The sequence below is a fragment of the Theropithecus gelada genome, chromosome 17, assembly GCF_003255815.1.
Source record: "Theropithecus gelada isolate Dixy chromosome 17, Tgel_1.0, whole genome shotgun sequence".
Lineage (NCBI taxonomy): Eukaryota > Metazoa > Chordata > Mammalia > Primates > Cercopithecidae > Theropithecus > Theropithecus gelada.
This window is the reverse complement of record NC_037685.1, coordinates 59,499,348-59,518,900: the sequence shown is the minus strand read 5'-3', so window position 1 is coordinate 59,518,900 and position 19,553 is coordinate 59,499,348. Positions and strand designations below refer to the sequence as shown.

Sequence of the window (19,553 nt, the reverse complement as noted above, 5' to 3'; positions counted from 1 at the left end):
CAGTGCTTTTAAAAGGGAAAATGGTTTTGTAGGCCACTTGTCCTTTAACACAACTTAAGAAAGGTAAGTATAGTTAGGCTAAAAAGCTTTCCTTAATGTGTTCACTTCAGTCATCCGCTTTTAAAGGATAATGAACTTGTCAGTGTGTTATAAATACAGAATGCAAGGCTGGGTGCAGTGGCCCACGCCTGTAATCCCAGTACTTTGGCAGGCCGGGCGGGTCACCTGAGTTCAGGAGTTCGAGACCAGCCTGGGCAATATGGCAAAACCCTCTCTCTACTAAAAATACAAAAATGAGCTGCACATGTTGGCGCACACCTGCAATCCCAGCTACTCAGGAGGCTGAGGCAGGAGAATCGCTTGAACCCAGGAGGCGGAGGTTGCAGTGGGCCGAGATACTGCCATCGCACTACAGCCTGGGGGTAAGAGCGAGACTCCGTCTCAAAAAAAAAAAAAAAAAAAAAAAAAGAATAAATACAGAATACATACAGAAATGACACAATTCAGCTTTATTTTTACTTAATTATAACAATTTTTAAAAACTCCATGACTTTGTGCTATTTCTAATATTTAAATAAAAAACATTTCAAATTTTGCACAAATAATTTAGGCTAATACATAACTAGATTTGAATAAAGTCAGATGAAGCAGTAATTCCTCCTCTGTGTTTGAAAAGAATGAGTGTGGTTACAAAGTCACAGGATGAGTCCCTGGGATCTGGGGTAGGAGAAGGGGTGGATCAAGAATGCTTTCGGTTTGTCACTTCCTAGCAGGCGGAGGGTGTGACACAGCAGCTCGGTGGCAGAGAGCTCTATTCTAGCTTCTAACACCCCAATGCTAACTTTTTGGATGTATTTCCTTCTAGCATGTAGAAAGGGCTTTTCTTGGCTGCCAGGAAGTGGGGAGCAGGGATGTGGCATGGTGATGATCTGGGGACAGCCAGGCATACGCTCAGACACTTTGGAAAACTGGGGAGGGTGAACAGGGAGACAGAATCTTCATCTTCTTCCTTTTGTTGACTGGGGAGGAGGGTGCTTGGTGACATTTTCCTGAGTATAAAGAAGGAATACAGGTTTGAAAGGTTTGTAACTGTGTGTGAAAACAGGTACTGAAAACCAATACTGGGGGAAAAAAGGCATTGTAAACACTTCTATTTAAAATGAAGATTTCTGGAACAATTATACTATATAGTGGTATCACAAGTCTTTAGCTGGTAAAATCTAGCACTGAAACAACTGTTAATTTTTAACTTGTGAGGGTTCTTTTTAAAGCACCACTTAAGACCTATATATTAAAAAAATTAAATATAGAAAAATTCTTCTAATAAATGAGTTTGAGAATGCACAGGAAACAACAAAACCCATTTTTAAACTTTTGGTAACTGAAGTGGAGCATTAAATTCAAAACCACTTTGAGGATTCCTGCATTGTTCACCTAAGGGAAAACAAATGCAGAGCTATCAGAGAGTTTCTCAATAAATTCCCACACCTTGGAGGGCTACAGCTTTTCATCAATATGGTCACTGGACTGAAGATTTCTAAATTTTAAATTTGATACCCCCAAAAAGTAACATATAGGATTTATAAGTATTTTATTTTTTTGAGAAATGACAAAAAATTGGAACTAGTTTTAACAATCTCTGAAAATTTTAAATTCTAGACATGTTTATTTTGAAACACACTTCCAAACAAGATAAACAACAATACACATGTCTACTACACTGCAGAAGTAGCTTAAACTTGCCAAGACATCCTCCTTTGTACTTGTTTCCTCAAGAGTTGCTAGGTCATTTTTTGCCCTTGGCCAGCAGCCTCTTGAGAAACAACAAAGGACCTACTGTCAAAGTCACTCTCAGGTGTTTGCCCTGCCAGCTCATGCCTTCTCCGCACACCGCACCCCCGAAGGAGCACGGAGGCCCGCAGGGCTGGCTGGCCCTGGTTCCAGCCTCACCGCCGGTTGGACCGCTTTTCGTACTTGTCCTGGCTGCTCCGCTTTCGCGGCGGGGAGTAACTGGCAGAACCTCGAGCACGGAAGCTGTGCTTGTAAGGATGGCTTCTGTGTTTCTTCGGGTTTTCTTCTTTCTGGGCCTGGCTCTTCGCTGGTTCCTTATCGCCCTCTTTTTGTTCATGGTCTTGCTCTTTATGAGAGGGCAATGTGTTTTTAATTGTGTTAATTAGAAATCTTTTATTGGTACTGGCAAGAGGACACTTCATCCTGGGGTGGGGAGGAGAAAAGAAAAAGTATCACAAATCAAATGGTTAACTCCAAAGCTGGATCCACTATCGTGATTAGTACCAAAGAATCCTGCTCCCACAGAATCGAGTTTCTGAATTTGTGAGCTTTCCTTGCATGCCACCTAGTGTAAACTCTGAGTACCGGGGGGAAAAATATCAAGACGATTGGAAATCTTGAGACAGACTGCCCGGAACACTAAACCTTTCTTCCCTCCTGGAACTAAATTTCCTGCTGAAGTTCATATGTGCAGGTATTGACCACACTGTGAACTAACAGAATCATTTAATATTTTCTTTTGAACTAGTAAGTGCCCTATTTGACTATAACCTCTTTTGGATTAAATTTATTGCGTCTTGTGTTTTATTACCAGACAGTGAAAACTGTTCCTTTTCCAAGGAAACTAAAAAGTATATTCTGCTGTATCTTAAATACAGAAGCTAAATGATCTACTACAGAATAAAAAAATTGTGTAAAGAATCCATAAATATGCAATAATCCTTTACTTAAAGAAGTTCTTACACCTCTATTTCAGGATGCCAGGCTATGCTCTGTGGAGGGGCACTTTACTCTCCCGCCCTGGCGAATTTCTGTGCAGGATATATTTAAGTACCTTCATGATTCAAGTTCACCTAGGAGAGGCTGCAACCAACCAAACTGCTAATTAATGTGCTTAGATTTACTTATAAACTATTTCTTTTTCAGGTGTTAATAAATCTTCCATTTTCAAAAAGATGACCCTATACAAATGAGAACTTTCATATTTCTCTTAGCCTTGCGATGTCTGCCATATGATGGGCTAAATGTATGCTGATTCCCAAAATCATGTTATTCGGGGTGGCTGGTATTAAACAAAAATGAATGTAGAATAGCCACCTTTCTATAAAACTTTGATTTACAGAGAACCCCAAACAATACTTCAAAATCAAGCCAACAACACTCCACCATAGGAATGGCGTGGACTAGTACTGTATAGGTGAAGTATAGGCAGTCAGGCATCAGCATAGCCTCACTCACAGAGGTCAGACCACCTCAGAAAACCAAAATGGCACTGAATCTGGAAGTAGAAGGAAGAAAAGACAAGAAAATACCTCCTGCTGCAAATAGGTAGCTCTTGAGCCTAGAAGGACAGAGAAAATATCTGAGAAAAACCAATGGTTACTCCCAGTATGCTGTGCCTGGTTAATGGTCAGGCCAGAAAAGTAACAAAGGATGAACTAGAACAAACAGAAAACCAAACTTAGAAAAGGACAGTGGAGTGCAATAGAAACAGTGGGAACATTCAGAGGTGGTGCCAGCTCTGGAGTTTAGAAGCCACAATGAATGAGATGAGGGGCAAAGAAGAAAGGCAATAATAAAAAAGTTCTGCAAGTACTGTGGGGTATAAACTATAGAGATTCACGGAGCTTCCAGAAAAGGTACACTAGCATTATGCTGCCTTAGCAGTCTCAAGGTAAAGACATTTCTACCTCCTGAGGGCACGCTGGCATTAGGACACTCCTGTGCAGGAAGGCAGCATGTGATGAGAGGCAAACCAAGTTCTCCTGCAGGGTCTGACAGGGTCCTACCGAATGCAGGTGTTGCTCTGGTGAAGACACTTGAGCCACTGCAGTTGCAAACTCAGCAATGATTCAGAACAGTATTAAATACTGGCATGTTCCAAAACAGCGTAACACAGACAGCCTACAGGAAACACTACCCTTCATCACAGAAAGTAAAAAGCTTAGAGGGCTCGTCTTTGGCAATGGTGGTCTGGTGCTTAGTATAGGAGCAAAACCTTTTTTATAGGCAAATGAACTACATATATCTCTTGGATATATAGGGCTAGGAGTAGCTGGTGAAACATGTCCAGCAACAGAAGAATTCTGGGGTCTTTTCACGAAGTGGGCCATCTCGGTGGTGGTAAACTGGCCAGTTCTTCTCTGCATTAAACAAGGAAAGGTACTTTTCCCAGATGTGATGGTAATCCAGGATCTCGGAACAAAACCTTTGGTAACTACTGGTGAACTCCACTCTATTTTGCTGTTTTCAATGTCAGATCATCTTTAAAACCAAATGCTTCCTTGAGGTGAGCAAAGCCCTGCTACTAACTGCAGCGTTGATGCAAAGAGGCAGAGGGGACTGCACCTATCTTCCAACTGCTAGCATGACCCACCGACTCAACATAGTGACCCAAAGAGTTAGCGAGAGAATGAGATGGTTTTATAGACTAATTCCACAAGAAAACTGGCATTTACATCTCTTTTAACATCAGAGATGCAGTTTTTTAATGTTGGTTATGTGTGGGATTCTATTCTAGGTGAAAAGTCAAGGTGGCTTGAGGAGATCCTGGTTTACTGGGGTGGGGTGGTGGTGGGGTTTGAAAGTCAGACATCTCCCAGGCATGCCAGTACATATTTTCGAAGTGATGACAAGTGCTCATTCACACTCTGCTAATAAATACGGCAGGGCAATGAAATACAGTAGTTGCAAGCAGATGTGAAGGTACATATAGTAAATAATTTTGTGTAAAGAAATTCCAAAATCTGCATAGAATAGATCCAAGTGTAAGGACAGCAACATCAAAACCAAGGTCTGAGGGAATCAGTGCGGGGAGCTTCTCTGGCCTTTAGGGTAGAAATTAATTTTGCTGAATCTCACAGTCGGTTTTCATTGCTAAGAAATCACACTATATGAGACAGTGGCTGGGCACACATGCTCTGGAATCACACTGTCTTAACAGACTGGACTTTGGGCATACTATGTAATCTCCCTGCTGCCTCTTAGCTGTTAAGTGGGAATAATAATGGCGACTATCTTAAAGGGTTGCATGCAGATCAAATGAATGAGAACATGTAAAGTACTCAGAACAATGCATGACACATAAAAGCACTTGGTTAATTTCAGCTTTGGTTCACAGCCTACTATTTAATTAGCTGTGTGATCACAAGCAAGTTACTTAACTACTCTTTGCATTCATTTCCCCCACCTGCAAAATGGGAATAACAGACATATCTACCTTATAAAGTTATTGTGAGGATTTAATGAGATAATGCATATGGCATTTAGCATGGTATCTGGCATACAGCAAACTGCAACAAATGTTACCTACAGGTCCACAATTTCTTATCCCTAATTCCAAAATTAAAAAACCTATTAAAACCAAGTTATTTTTATGACACCAAAATTTGTTTGGCAGCAAACTTGATCAGACCAGACTTTGGGCTATTGATATAGTCTTTATCCCGTTTAACATAAACATTCATATGTTTTGCTGAAGAAATGATACCATGTTGAACAAGTACAGGGTAGTGGTGGGGGGGATCTAGTACATGCTATCTGTGCTGTAATACCTTTCTAAAATGTAAAAATATCTAAAATTAGAGGCTTATTTGGATACAAAGGTTTTAGAAAAAGGATGGTTGACCTATATTATTTTACCCTCTCTTCATGAGAAAGAGTACACACAGCTCTCAAATAGGTTAATACATCCAGAATTTTTCCAAGATGGCAACTCAAGGTATCCCAAAGCATCAAATCACCTGTGATAATAAGTTAATCAAGAACAGAGTAGAATCTCTATGAAAGAAAAGATTAAGAAAAAAGTAAGCCATCATTGAAAGTTAATGAGACATTTTACATAAGTATCCAAAAAAAGGGTTAAAATTTAAGTTTTGGTACCTAAAATGGTTAGATTTGTATTTGTAGAAGTTTCAGATTCCAGGCTATCTCAATTCTCCATTGCTACATGGATCAAGAGGCTACTACACACTACCTTTGAGCTTATCATTTGTATTTCCAACTGTTCCACAAACCCTCTAGGCCTCTGTCCTCAGATGCAAAACTAAAGGTTGAAGTGGGTAGGTGATCTCTAGAGTTGCTTCCAGTTTTAGGATCCTCTGCTCATGCTCTGTACGTTAACTCTTTAGAAAAGTTCTCTCTTCTCATTCATCACATTAGGAAATTATTTCTTACTGCCATTTCCCACTTCCCCCGATCCCCCGCAGTATTTGAGATGACATGATAAACTGGCATTAGACACTCCACTATTCCCGGCTCTTCTTGTATCAGCTTTAGGGTAACCATCTGAGCCCTGAAATTGAGCATAAGATCACAGGCCACGGCTGCCTGCTGTGTCTGCACCGTCTGTTACTGTCTATGTCCCAAAGGTGTGCTGGGGGAAGCACTGGCGGAGGCCACAGGACAGGGCAGCTGCTCTCCTGTCTTAGCTCTGACCTGGAAGGTGACTTTCTCACCCTGGGTGTTATTTTTATATTTAGTTTATTTTTGTTTCCAGAAAGTTATGCTAGCTCACATGATAAGAGCCAGATTTAAGGTGCTAACAACACAAATGGATATAAACCCTAAATATCATGAGACCAGTTCAATCTGCTTTGGAAAGTACCCATGACACACTGTCAGATTTGAGATCTGGCATTCTATCTGGGTTAAACTTTAAAAGGAAAGCAATTTCCTTCACTTTGAAACCTGTGGGCTCAGAAGCTATGATGAAGGGTTCCACATGCTTCAAGAATCTGCCACTGGAGAGACGAAGACTGACTGGGGCTAGGATTACAAGCTTTTCATCTTTTTTGTCTCTCTTGCTGAAGGATAGAGGTAGTAGTATCTAACTTTCCACAGATTTAGACCCTGCTACCTTTTGCTTCTAAAATATTTCCTGAATAGGACCTATCTGAGAGTGACACAGGATCACCAGCCGACAGGGTACACTGAAGACACAATTACCTTGTGCTATTCCATTACCAATGTTGCCTCATTTCATCTCCACAGCTATCATCCAAAAGGAAAAGAAAAAAGGTAAAGCGCCTATCCCAAGCTAGTAAGATGTGGAGCCAGACTGGAACCAGGGAGTCTGGAATAGGGCAGAAGGAGTGGAGCAGAGAAAGACTCTCTGCAGTCTAACCAGATGGCCAATTAACAGAGCAGTCAAGAAAGAAACCGTAGGTGAAAAGCTTGTCAGCACACTGTGGCTGAGGCTCCTCATCCAGGACAGGCATGAAGCAGCAGATGCACACACAGTGACAGGTCTGCTAAGAACAGCTGGCCACTCAGGAGCCCAGGAGAGTCACCAACACGGCCAAGGACAAAGGTGGAGAGTCCCTTTAACACACCTGACTTTGAGATGTGTGAAGTCGAACAGGTAGTGGGAAATAAGAATTATTTTTATGGTTAGGGAATAGACACCTTGGAGTCATGGAAGCAAGGTTCCATGCAGTGCACTTCAATTTGTTATTTTCTTCTATGGACAAATCCATTCTCATACTAGCAAATAGCATATCTTCCATTCTGTACATGTCTTTGCACTCTCATGGATGCAGGTCTGGAATAATGCCTCTAGAAAGACTGAAGCAGGGGCCTAACTCCATTCCCAACTCTCCATGAAACAAGGGGAATATTTTTTTATCTTGATGCTGTGGTTGATTACAACTCGTTTTGTTGTTTAATGCTGCCACAACTACCATAACCACCCCTGGTGCTACAGTTTATAATTTGGCAATCAAATGCCTCAGCATGTGGCCACCTGAAAAACGCTTTTTATGGCGTTATAATCCCTATTAGTAAACTGTTAACCCTTAATTACTCTGTGTACAACAGTCCTGAGGCTCACAGTGGGTGCTCAATGACTGTCTCCAACACTGTACCTAAAAGTAATCAAAAATCATTGACATATGTGTTTGTCTGTATATGTGTGTGTGTGCGCGCGTGTGTGTGTGTGTGTATATATATATATATATATATATATATATATATGAGATATGCAAAGCATTATGCTAAGCCCTGTAGCAAAGATATATACCAAGCTATCTGTTTATGTGTCTCTGTCTTTGGAGACTACCAAGAGGAGCAGAAGGTAGGGGAAGTCGAAGTTCAGAAGCAGATATGTGAAGAGTAGCACACTGAGACAGTTTGCAAGACTATAATCCTCAGCCTTCAACTCCTTCAGCAACGCAAATCATTTACATAGATATGTGCTCTAACAGTAACACATTCAGGGCTCTCTCATTCACTTTCATAACTGGATATGAAAGGAATGTGGGAAGCAGGGGCAGTAAGCATTGGCACTTCAGCATGTTATCAGACAATAATCCACAGAGAGAAGTGATGCCATGCAAGGAGTGTTAAGTGACAGACAGGAAAGCCAAGTTATAGTCCCATCAGCGATTCGCTAGCCAGGGCTTTAGGAAAGCTCTTTGGGTCTCATGTTCTATATGTATAAAGGCTTTGGGTCTCTGTGGCCTGAAAATATTGCCAAGAGCCTCCTCCATGAATTGTCTGAGATGCGAGCCCTTGCTCCCCTCGTCATTGGTTCTAGCACAGTCAGCGTGGCTGCCACACTGATCGCCTGCTTGTTTCTGTATCCACCGGTGGATTAAAAACTTTAAGGCCAGGAGAGTGAGTCTTCTTTACTGCTGTCCATGATTGGCCTCTTAACATACCTACTGGTGCCCTGTGAATACTTACATAAATAAGTAAACACATGTCTGGATAAAGGCTGGAGAAATTATTTGCTTTCCAATAATCAACAGTTGATGACATAAACTGGAAGAACAAGATGGGTGACTTCCTTCTATATCTCTAGATTGACTCTCAATCCAAACAGAAAAGCATAAAAAAAAAAAAGTCATTCCCCTTAAAACAATTGGGTTAAGAGAACTCAAGAATCATTTTCTCTCAATTCAATCTTTAGGACTTATTTTGCCAAAATACAAGTTTTTCCAAGTATAAGGCTGAAGTTCCACAGGCACTAGACTCAGAAATTATACTGGGCAGTAGATAAGCTAAAGTGAATGTGACCAGAATAAAAACAGCTTTGTGGACAATGAAGCTGGACAAATTTCTGAAATTTATGCTTATAAATTCCTTTATGTTGACTAAAAGGAAGTCATATGAACCAATATTTCAGCTTCTCCTAAAGCATCTGTCAATAACAGCTTCTAAAGAGATTCTTTTGCTGAAATACATCCAAGGAAGAATATAGCACCAAATGGTCTCTTGCTTTATAAAATAAAAATGGCATCTCACTTGCATTTTCTTTAGCTCAGCAATCTCTTTCTGGCACCTGCTCAACCATCTATTTCTTATGGAATATCCGAAATGAAAAAATAATACCACTCACTCTAGTTCTATTTTAAATTTTAAAGCAAATAAAAGGTCTTCTAGATAGAAAAAAACAGGCCATGGCCACTAGTGAACAACAGATAGCTACTCTTTTAAGAACTGTCCAAGAAGGTCCACTCCACAGCGATGGGTCTTGGGACTCTTGTGGCTAAACACCTGGCCAGGCTACCTAAGTGCTATTTCAGCACAGAGGAGCTGTCTGCCCCTGGCCGAGGTGTAGGATTGTTCTGGATTCTGCAGAGCAGGCTGGTATCATTATTTTTAATTAAAAAAAGGGATTAGTAAACTGTTTTTCAAATTTGTGTGAGCTTTAGAATCAGCTGGGTATCTCTTTAAAACTCCAAAGCCCAGGCCACACCCTAAGCTCATAATCACTGATAGTAGGGCAGACGCATCAGTATTGTTTGAAGGTTTCCAGGTGATTTCAAATGTGCAGATAAATTTGAGAACTAATGACTGGTGGTTAAAAGTTTCTCACATACACTTATTTAAATAAATGGAAGAGCAGATGGAGGGCAGGTCCCCTTTGTCCCAGCACCAGTGAGTAGAAGCAAGCCATGGTTGTCATGGGTCCAGACCTCCTTTCATAGCCCATATCTGTTTGGGTGTGCTCAACTGCTAGACTGAACTCTGGCTAGGAAAAAATAGTTGCCCCTGGAATAAGCACATAGCCAGAGATTCCTGCTTCCAGAGCAACACAGATCAAGAGTCAAAACGTAAACATTATGAGAGAGAGAGAGAGAGAGAGAGAGAGAGAGAGAGAGAGAAAGCAGATAAACGTTTTATTTTTAATGAAGTGAAGTCTTCTATGGGATTGACTTGCTTAACTGTTCAGAGCAGTGCTTCCCAAACTCGGTAAGATCTTCTGGTAAGCTTAAAACACAAAAACAAAAACAAACAAAAAACCTGTAGGACCAATCTTAGACTTCTCTATCAGAATGCCCTGGAGTGAAGCAGGGAAGGAGATCTGTATTTTTTATTTTTATTTTTTTGAGATGGAGTCTTGCTCTGTTGCCCAGGCTGGAGTGCAGTGGTGCAATCTTGGCTCACTGCAACCTCTGCCTCCTGGGTTCAAGCGATTCTTCTGCCTCAGCCTCCTGAGTAGCTGGGACCACAGGTACATGCCACCACGCTCAGCTGATTTTTTGTATTTTAGTAGAGATGGGGTTTCACTGTGTTGCCCAGGCTGGTCTTGAACTCCTGAGCTCGGGCAATCCACCTGCCTCGGCTTCCCAAAGTGCTGGGATTACTGGCCTGAGCCACCGTGCCCGGCTGGAGATCTGCATTTTAAAAAACCTCTCCAGATTATTTTCTCATTTAAAAAAACCATTAAAAAGTGATCAATAGAACACATATTTGTTGTACATTACTGTAACAGAGTCCCTGGTAGAGGACCACAATGGATAGCATTCCCCGCTTCTCGTGCTCCCCTTAGTGCTCACTGTTAGCAGGCCTAACTTCTCACAGACCTTTATGCGTTACGGGGTCCCATGGCCTTCCCTGACCTGGCCAATAGAGGATTACACACAGTGATCCAAACTCGGTTTTTCACATACATAGTAGATATTTTCTCACAAGGATTCATATAGTGCTGACCAATTCTTTTTAGTGACTATAAAATATTCAACAGTAGGATGTACCATAGTTTACTGAAGCATTTTCCTGTCTTTGGACATTTGGACTGCTTCCATTTTTTTTACTATCAAAATGTGCTACAATAATTCTGTACTTAGGTCTGTGCACATTTATTAAGTTCTATGAAAGAGGGATCACCGGGAGCAGAGATCCTGGGTAAAGGGGCACAGAGAACTGTGACTCAACATTTTGCCCAGGGCCCTGCACAGAGAAAACCACACCACTGCCTGAAGCACAACACTGCGCCCCTTTCCACATCCCTTTGTCTCCACTGGATTACTTGCCTTTTTCATTTCTGCCAATCTAATGGGTGAAATTTAAGTGCTATTTAAGAGGAATATAAATACCTATGCATGCGCTCCCACCCCCATTAGATTATAAATTCCAAGACAGCAGGAATCTTTGTCATTCTGTTTACAGATACATGAGTGTCAAAATAGTGCCTAGCTCTGCTAAGTACTCAATAAATGTCTGTTAATATGTTTACTTATGGCCATTTGTAGTTTTGATATATACACATACACAGACACAGACACACACACACACACACAGATATGGTTTTCTTTTTATAAACTGATTTGTAGAAGCTTTTTCAATATTATTAGTCCTTTGTTATACATGGCAAATAATTTCAACCAGTCTACCACTTGTCTTTTTACAAGTTAACTTTTCATATGGTACCTTTTTCTATGTAGAAGTTCACTATTATTATGACACTGCTGAACCTGCCGTTGTCTCATTCACAGCTTCTAGGTTTTGTGCCTGGCTAAGGGAGGTTTCTACCTTATCCTTGCCAATATTATAAAAATATTATCCTGTATTTTCTTCTATAAGATTCATATTTTATATGTTTAGTTTTTAATTTTCAGTATTACAGATGAATAGTCAATTGTATTAGCACCACTTACTAAATAATCCACCCTTTCTCCACCAGTATGAACAATGACCTTTTTCCACACAGTTAGTTCATATACATATGTGGGTCTCCGTTCTTTTTTTGTTTTCTTTACTTCTCCGCTCCCTTCCTTCCTCCCTACTCTCTTCCCCGGTCTCTATTCTGATTCCCTATTCTCTCTCTAATGTCTTTAATCTTAAACTAATCTCATACTAATTACTATACATTTACAGACTATTACATCTGGGCATGCAATACTGTCATCTCATTCCTCCCAAAAATATCTTAGCTGAAAAACTGCACCTTTATAATGGAGAGATCTGGTAGTCACCAGCTTTATCAAGGGCAACCTGACATTAAGTCCTCCTGACCTGCTGTAATGAAGACATATAAAAACATCACCTGTGTAATAGTCCTTCCTGTGAAACAAGTTTAACCTGAATCTAATCAAGAAAACATAATCAGGCAAATCCAGAATGTGGAACATTTTTGCCTGGATCCTGAATCTGCATCCCAAACAAAAAGCAACCACTATAAAAGACATTTTTGGGATGTTAGATGATGATATGAAATTATACATTAATTTCATTGATATGGTAATTACAATGTGATTATGTATGAGAATGTCTTTGAGATCTGCATGCTGAAGAATTTAGGGCTGAAGAATCAACATGCCTACAATTAATTTTCACATGGTTCAGCCGAAAATTATATGTTTGTGTATTACATGTAAATATATCACACAATCATAGACAATCACACAATTTCCTTTTTTCTCAGTATGTTTTCTAGTGGGCTATTGACTGTATAAGCAAGGAATTGATTTTGAATGTTTATCTTGTGCTGAACCACTATGGGTAGACATCCTATCTTCAACAAATGACCCTTTGTCTCCTTTTTTCTCCTCCTATTTATTTTCCTTGTGTTGCTGTATTTGCTTGCTGGCACCTATCTAAAGCAGCAGTTCTCAACGTGTGATCCGTGAACCTGAGAGTCTTCCAGACTCATGAGGCAATCTACAAAGTCAAAGCTATTTCCATAGTTTTGATATAATTTGCTTTTCTCCAGAAGGTTGACATTTGCACTGATGGTGCAAAAGCAACAAGTAAAACAGTGGCAAGAATCAAGGCAGTGATGAAAAACTGTACCAGTGGTCACTGTACTCTTTACCACCATGCATTAAAAATGGCCAGTTTTGAGACTGTCCTTGATTAAGCAGCATAAATTATTAATTTTGTTAAATGTTGACCCTTGAGCATGGGTCTTTTTAATAATGTATGTGTATAAACGGGACATAAATACAAAGCACTTCTGCTACTTGAGATTATGATGGATGCCTCCAGGAAAAGTACTTGTGTGACTGAGTGGCAAAGTGAACTAGCTGGCTATTCAGACGTGGGTGAGCCTGTTACTTCAAGGAAAACAATTCACAGTATTCATTGCCAATATGCAATTGGAGCTTCCAGATGAAAGAAAATTAGAATTTTGGTAAACTGTGAACTTGACAGGTTCCCTTGACACTTAAAAAAGACTTATCTGATGAGATTAGTGATGATATTTACAAATGTGATTTTAAAAATATTCTATAATGACATGTGTCAACATCTGGAAGCTTCATAACTCAGTGAACCAGTATTTTCCAGATGACCAATGATGATGTTACAAAATCAAGAATAAGTAGAAGATCCAGCCAAGGTACAAAGATATTATATAAAGGGCTTTTACTGTAAAAGAATAAGAAAAGTACACATTATTTAAAAGAATATTAAGAAACTACTACTTGTTGAAATTACTTGCAAAGTTCTGATGTAGTATCAAAGAAGAATAGCTACAATTTTCTGAAAAAGTTATTGAAATACTTCTTCCTTTTGAAAATACGTATCTTTGTAAGGTAGTATTTTCTACATATGATTCAGCCAAAATAACATATTACAACAGATTGAATTCAGAAGCAGATATAAGAACCCAGATGTCTTCTATAAGCCAGACATCAAGGAGGTTTCCAAAATTATTGTACTCAATATATTTTGTTTTGCAAATAGTTATTTTTCATATGCTATTTATCTTAACATGTATTAGATTTGTTATTTAAAAATGAATAAATACTTAAAAATTGCTCAGCTTTAATTTTAAACATTGGTATTGATATATATAACTCACATAAACAAAAGCTCTTTGGGGTTCTCAATAACGTAAGAGTTCAAGTATCCTAAGACGTCTGAGAACCACCGTTCCAAGACAACAGAGATAACGAAATAACAGTGCCAGCAGGAATTCTTGTCATGCAGACTCATGGGAAAGTGTAAGTTTCACATCCTAGTTTTCCCCGGGATCCACCTCTTACAATCTGGAGTATCTTACTTTGCCTGGCATCCTTTATTTACTCCCTTTTCAACATGCTTTTCCCTATACCTGGGAAGAAGCTGCTAGTTGTCCCTCAATATCTGCTCTTCCTTTTTTTCTGTAGTCAAAGAACCCCAGATACTTATCTGCCACACAACTGCCTATGAAAAAAAGATGAAATTTCTGTCCTTGCAGCTAGATGTAGACATCAGAATAAATTCTGGCCAATGGGGTACATGGAGAAATGGTACATACAGGCCGGGTGTGGTGGCTCATGCCTGTAATCCCAGCACTTTGGGAGGCCAAGGTGGGCGATCACTAGGTCAGGAGTTCAAGACCAGTCTGGCCAAGATGGTGAAACCCCGTCTCTACTAAAAAATATATAAACATTAGCTGGGCGTGATGGTGGGCGCCTGTAATCCCAGCTACTCAGGAGGCTGAGGCAGAGAATTGCTTGAACCTGGGAGGCAGACGGTTGCAGTGAGCTGAGATCCGGCGACAGATCAAGACACTGTCTCAAGGCAAAAAAAAAAAAAGAAAGAAATGGTAAATGCAACTTCTGGCAAGTTTTCTTTTCTTTCTTTTTTTGAGACGGAGTCTCACTGTGTCCCCCAGGCTGGAGCGCAATGACGTGATCTCGGCTTACTGCAACCTCCCTCTCACAGGTTCAAGTGATTCTCCTGCCTCAGCCTCCCGAGTAGCTGGGATTACAGATGTGCGCCAGCACATCCCGCTAATTTTTGTATTTTTAGTAGACATGTGATTTCACCATGTTGGCCAGGCTGGTCTCAAACTCCTGACCTCAAGTAATCCGCTCACCTCGGCCTCCCAGAGTCCTGGGATATAGGCGTGAGCCACAGTGCCCGGTCATGGCAAGTTTTCTTAAAGCAAACGGGTGTGCCTTCTTTCTCTTCTTCCTTTCTGCTAATTGAAATTGGACTCAATGTCTGTTTCTATATTAGAATACATAGAAAAGAGTCGCACCCTATGACTGGGAGATTTGGAAAACTGGGAGGAGCCTGGGTTCCCAGTAACTCTGTGGAACTGCGAATGTAACTGGTGTTATTTCCAGAGTACGTCAATGCCCACACAAATCTCAAGACAGGCTGGTGCACATGGTAACTTTCCCCAGGGAGAGCAGAACTAGTTCTTTTACTATCAGAAAGTTTTACTAAGCCAGTAAGTGGCATTAAAGTTGTCAGGATAAATGACGTCTATCTGGAGTGCTGGCTAGAAACAACCAATCCCCTTGAACCCTCCTTACAGAGCAAGAACTATGACTGATATTTTCTTAATTACTTGTAAACTGCATGATTTTAGCTCTATGCTGAGTCTTTCCAATAGGTATTAGATTGGACCAATGATCACTGACAGCCTGACAAAGATTCAGCCTGTCATAAAATTTTTATTCAGCTGAATAAAAATTCAGCCTCTAATTTTAAAGATTAAATTAAATTTTAATTTAATTAAAAATTAAAATAACAGCAATACTATCACACCTAAAAAATCAACATCAGTTCCTTAATATCAAATACTCTCAATTGTTTCATAACTTTTTACAGTTAGTTTGGATAAAGATACAAACAAGGTACCCATTTTATTTGATGTTCCTCAAATCTATTAATTGATAGGATGCTCCTCTTTCTTTTCTCCTTGCAATTCATTTGTTAAAGAAACTGGGTTCTTTATCCTGTAGCATTTCTCACATTTTGGATTTTTGTGATTGCAGCCTTATAGTGTAATTTAACATGTTCCTCTGCCTCTGTATTTCTTGTAAACTAGTAGTTCTAACTAGAGACTTGATCAGATTCAGGTTCAATTTTTTGACAAGGATGCCCCAGAGGTGGTGGTTTGCTCTTCTTGCATCTTTCTGTGGTATAAGGGTTGATGAATGTGTTGAAATTCAAATGATGATAATATTATTCTATAATCCTTCTAATGCATTAGTTATAATTGTTCTGTAAAGTTTTCTTTCATCAAGTGGTGACTTTGAAGTATAATTTGTACAGGGAACAGGGTAAATGCTTACTTCTTCCTATTTATCAGTTTTGTGAATAGTGATTTGGTTCCCTAGCATCCTATAAAAGGGACTACCAGGTTTGTCATTATGATTATCATTATGACCTTATAGATTTTAACATATTTTAGGTGTTTTAATCATTTATTTGTTTTTTAAATTAAATTATCTCATCTTTGACTAGTGGGAGACCTTTCAAGTGGGTCCTGAGTCTTTCTGACATGAGTACATTGGTCTTTGACAGTTTCTTTGCTTTCTGGTATGACAAGATTTTCCAGCTTCTCTTATACATTTCCTGCCCATGTAGTGAAGAGTTTGATCTGGCCCAAAGAGAGGACTGGCCTTTGCCTTGGCTTCCAGAAAGTAATCTATGTCATACCTGATAGAAATGTCTTTGTTTAGGGTAGGGTTGGCCACACCTAAGAGTCTTAGAGTGGGAGCTGGCCATGCCAGAAAGACTAACATGTGACTTAGGGTGAGAGCTTTGGTTTATGTGGCATCAGTCAACCTGGAAACTGAGATCAGTCATGTAATCCATCCATCCATCCATCAATCAAACTATGTAATGAAACCTCAATAAAAACTTTGAATGCTGAGGCTCAAGTGAGCTTCCTTGCTTGGCAATATTCCATGCTTATTATCACACACTGATGCTGGGAGGGTAGCATGTTGTGACTTCAAACCTATGTAATGAAACCTCAATAACAACTTTGAATGCTGAGGCTCAGGTGAGCTTCCTTGCTTGGCAATATTCCATGCCTATTATCACACACTGATGTTGGGAGGGTAGCATGTCCTCTTCACAGAGCAGAGGGTAACAGTGGCTTAACATTTGGACTCCTCCCAGACTCGGATCTTTGTGTCTTATTTTGGCTGATTTTAATTTGTATCTTTTCCCTGTAATAAACTGTAACCACGAACGAGTATAACAGATTTCAGTGAATTGTGTGAGTTCTTCCAGTGAATTATTGAAGCTAAGGGTGGTAGTTCGGGGGAACCCTCTGAACTTGCAGTTAGTATAAAAAGTAAGGATAGTCTTGCGGACTGTGACCTCTAACTTTGCAGTTTGGCTAACTGTGGGCACTACTTCAGGTCTGTAATCAGTTCTTACTCTAAGGATTCCTCTCTCCTTTCAGTGAGAAATGGTATTTACATAAAACAATTTTGGCACTGGGGTGCCCACTGCTACTGGGTGGGTGGTCATTGTTTCTAGGCCTTTTCTGTGAAGAGAGCTAGAAAAAGCTTTTCTCTCTCCCTCTCTTTTTTAAGAGAAAACCTAGCACAACCTCATACTGATGTTTCCAATTCGAATTTAGGATTATAGGTAGGTATTTACTTCTTTGATTTTATATTTGTAGCTCTTTAACATTTTCATGTTAAATCTTGGTATTTATATACAGCAAGTATTGCTTGTTTTATCCTAATATATAAAATTTTCAGAATAGCAATACCAATACTAACAATATGGTGACTGTAAACAATTTCTTTGTAGTTATTTTTTATCTTTTAGAAATATAGTCAAATTTCAGATCACCTGAAATAGTTTCTTTCCATGAAGCTAAGTCATCCACTCAATGGTTTATCAGGTCCATGTTTTATTTTGCTTGATTTTTAGGTATTATCTTTTCTCTCTATTTTAATGTTCGTCTTGGATTTTAGGTAAACCATGTGCACGGTTCTAAACGTCAAATTTACATAACAAGCTAAGTTCAGAAGTTTAGCTTCTACTCTTATCACATTTTTACATTTTACTCTTTTTAATGACCCACCTCATTCCACTGCAGTACATTTTTAACTGTAGATAAAAATTCCACAATCAGCATATTCATCAAATGCAAATGGCATCACTAAAGTAGTGCCTAGAAGGATTTTTTTTTTTTTTTTTTTGGTAGAGATGAAGTCTCACTATGTTGCCCAGGCTAGTCTCGAACTCTTGGGCTCAAACAATCCTCCCACCTGGGCTTCTCAAAGTGCTGGGATGACAGGCATGAGCCATTGTGCCCAGTCCATATTAAGTTTTAACAAGCTCTATTTTGTACATAATCTGCAAAGGTAATCTTTAATTCTGCATGGCTGAATTGTCACATAATCAAAATGTTTACAGTTAAAATTAATTTCCTAAAATAAATTTTAATTTACTAAGGACTATAAGTAAGCTAGAAATTCTTAAACAATAAACACCAACATAATATTACTCTTGCACAGATGATGACTTTGGGCACAGTAGTATCTAAATACCTCTTGGGGACTTGTGAAGTAAAGGGACAATGAACCTATACTGTATATCTTCCATATGCGCCAGCTGCCCATTTCTTCATGTTGTTAGAGTTTCTCAACATTCGGTTCTCAGCAGTGTCTTACTCTACACTTGTCTCTGAGCGACTTCTGCTTCCAAGGTTTCCCATTTCCTCTATATGCTAAAGATTTACATATTTATATCTCCAGTTAAGAATTTTTTCTTACGTTTTAAGGCAGATTACTCAAGAACTTACCAACCCATGGGTCCCATTGTTTCAGCTCTAGTTTTCCCACGTTTTGCCTCCTTAAGCAGTTCTTCTATTGCTTTCCTGATAAGAAAAAGGAAAAGATTTGAGAGGCAGTCACCCCACTAAGTTCTGAAAATCAATTCATTCTAGGTCCATGATCTTGGGAAAGGAACTAACCTTTGAAGCATGATTGTTGGGGCAAATTTTTTTTTAAACAGTTGACAATTTTGAACACATAAATTAAAAAGAAACTATTAATATAAAGAAAAGCAACAATGAAGAGAAAAAATTACAAACTGGGAAAAATATTTTTGGTATGAGACAGTTAAATCACATACCCTTAATACAAGAATTCTCTTTTCTTATTAATTTGAATAACCAAAAGACATGAACATCCAAATATGTATGTATCTATATTTTTTCAAATTCACTGTTATTCAAAAAAATACCAGTGAACTCAACAAGGATAAATGTTTCTGCCCATTAGTGAGGGGGGTAGAAAAATGGATAACTTCTTCTCTACTAATGGGGACTGAAGCTGATATTACATTTCTGGAAGACAATCCAGCAACATAATAAAGAACCTTAAGAATAGTATATACCAGTTGACCTAAAAATTTTACTTTGTCCTATGAAAATATTCAAATAAGTATGCAAAACTATATGTACAAGGATATTCAAACTATTTGCTAACAAAGAAAAAAAACAGAAAACTTAAATATTTACTGATAAAGGATTAGTTAAATAAATCATGACATATCCACATACGTGGAAGATTAGGCAGTCATTAAAAATGAAGACAAATGAATTTTTGGCACAGGACAGA

The 19,553-nt window shown here is 39.1% G+C and overlaps 1 protein-coding gene across 2 annotated transcripts in view; it reads right to left on the bottom strand.

Moving 5' to 3' along the window:
• Positions 1-491: 491 nt before the first annotated feature.
• Positions 492-19,553, bottom strand: part of LOC112610731 (protein POLR1D) — a 46,500-nt gene continuing 27,438 nt past the window's right edge. Inside the window, exons 2-3 of one of the 2 annotated variants that reach the window (XM_025364184.1) lie at positions 18,734-18,808; positions 492-2,214 (exon numbers count right to left, since the gene is read on the bottom strand). In XM_025364184.1, the coding sequence (XP_025219969.1) occupies positions 1,947-2,214; positions 18,734-18,750 (285 nt within the window). In that variant the 5' untranslated portion in view covers positions 18,751-18,808 and the 3' untranslated portion in view covers positions 492-1,946. The remainder of the gene's footprint in view (positions 2,215-18,733; positions 18,809-19,553) is intronic. The other variant, XM_025364183.1, reaches the window with a different exon arrangement.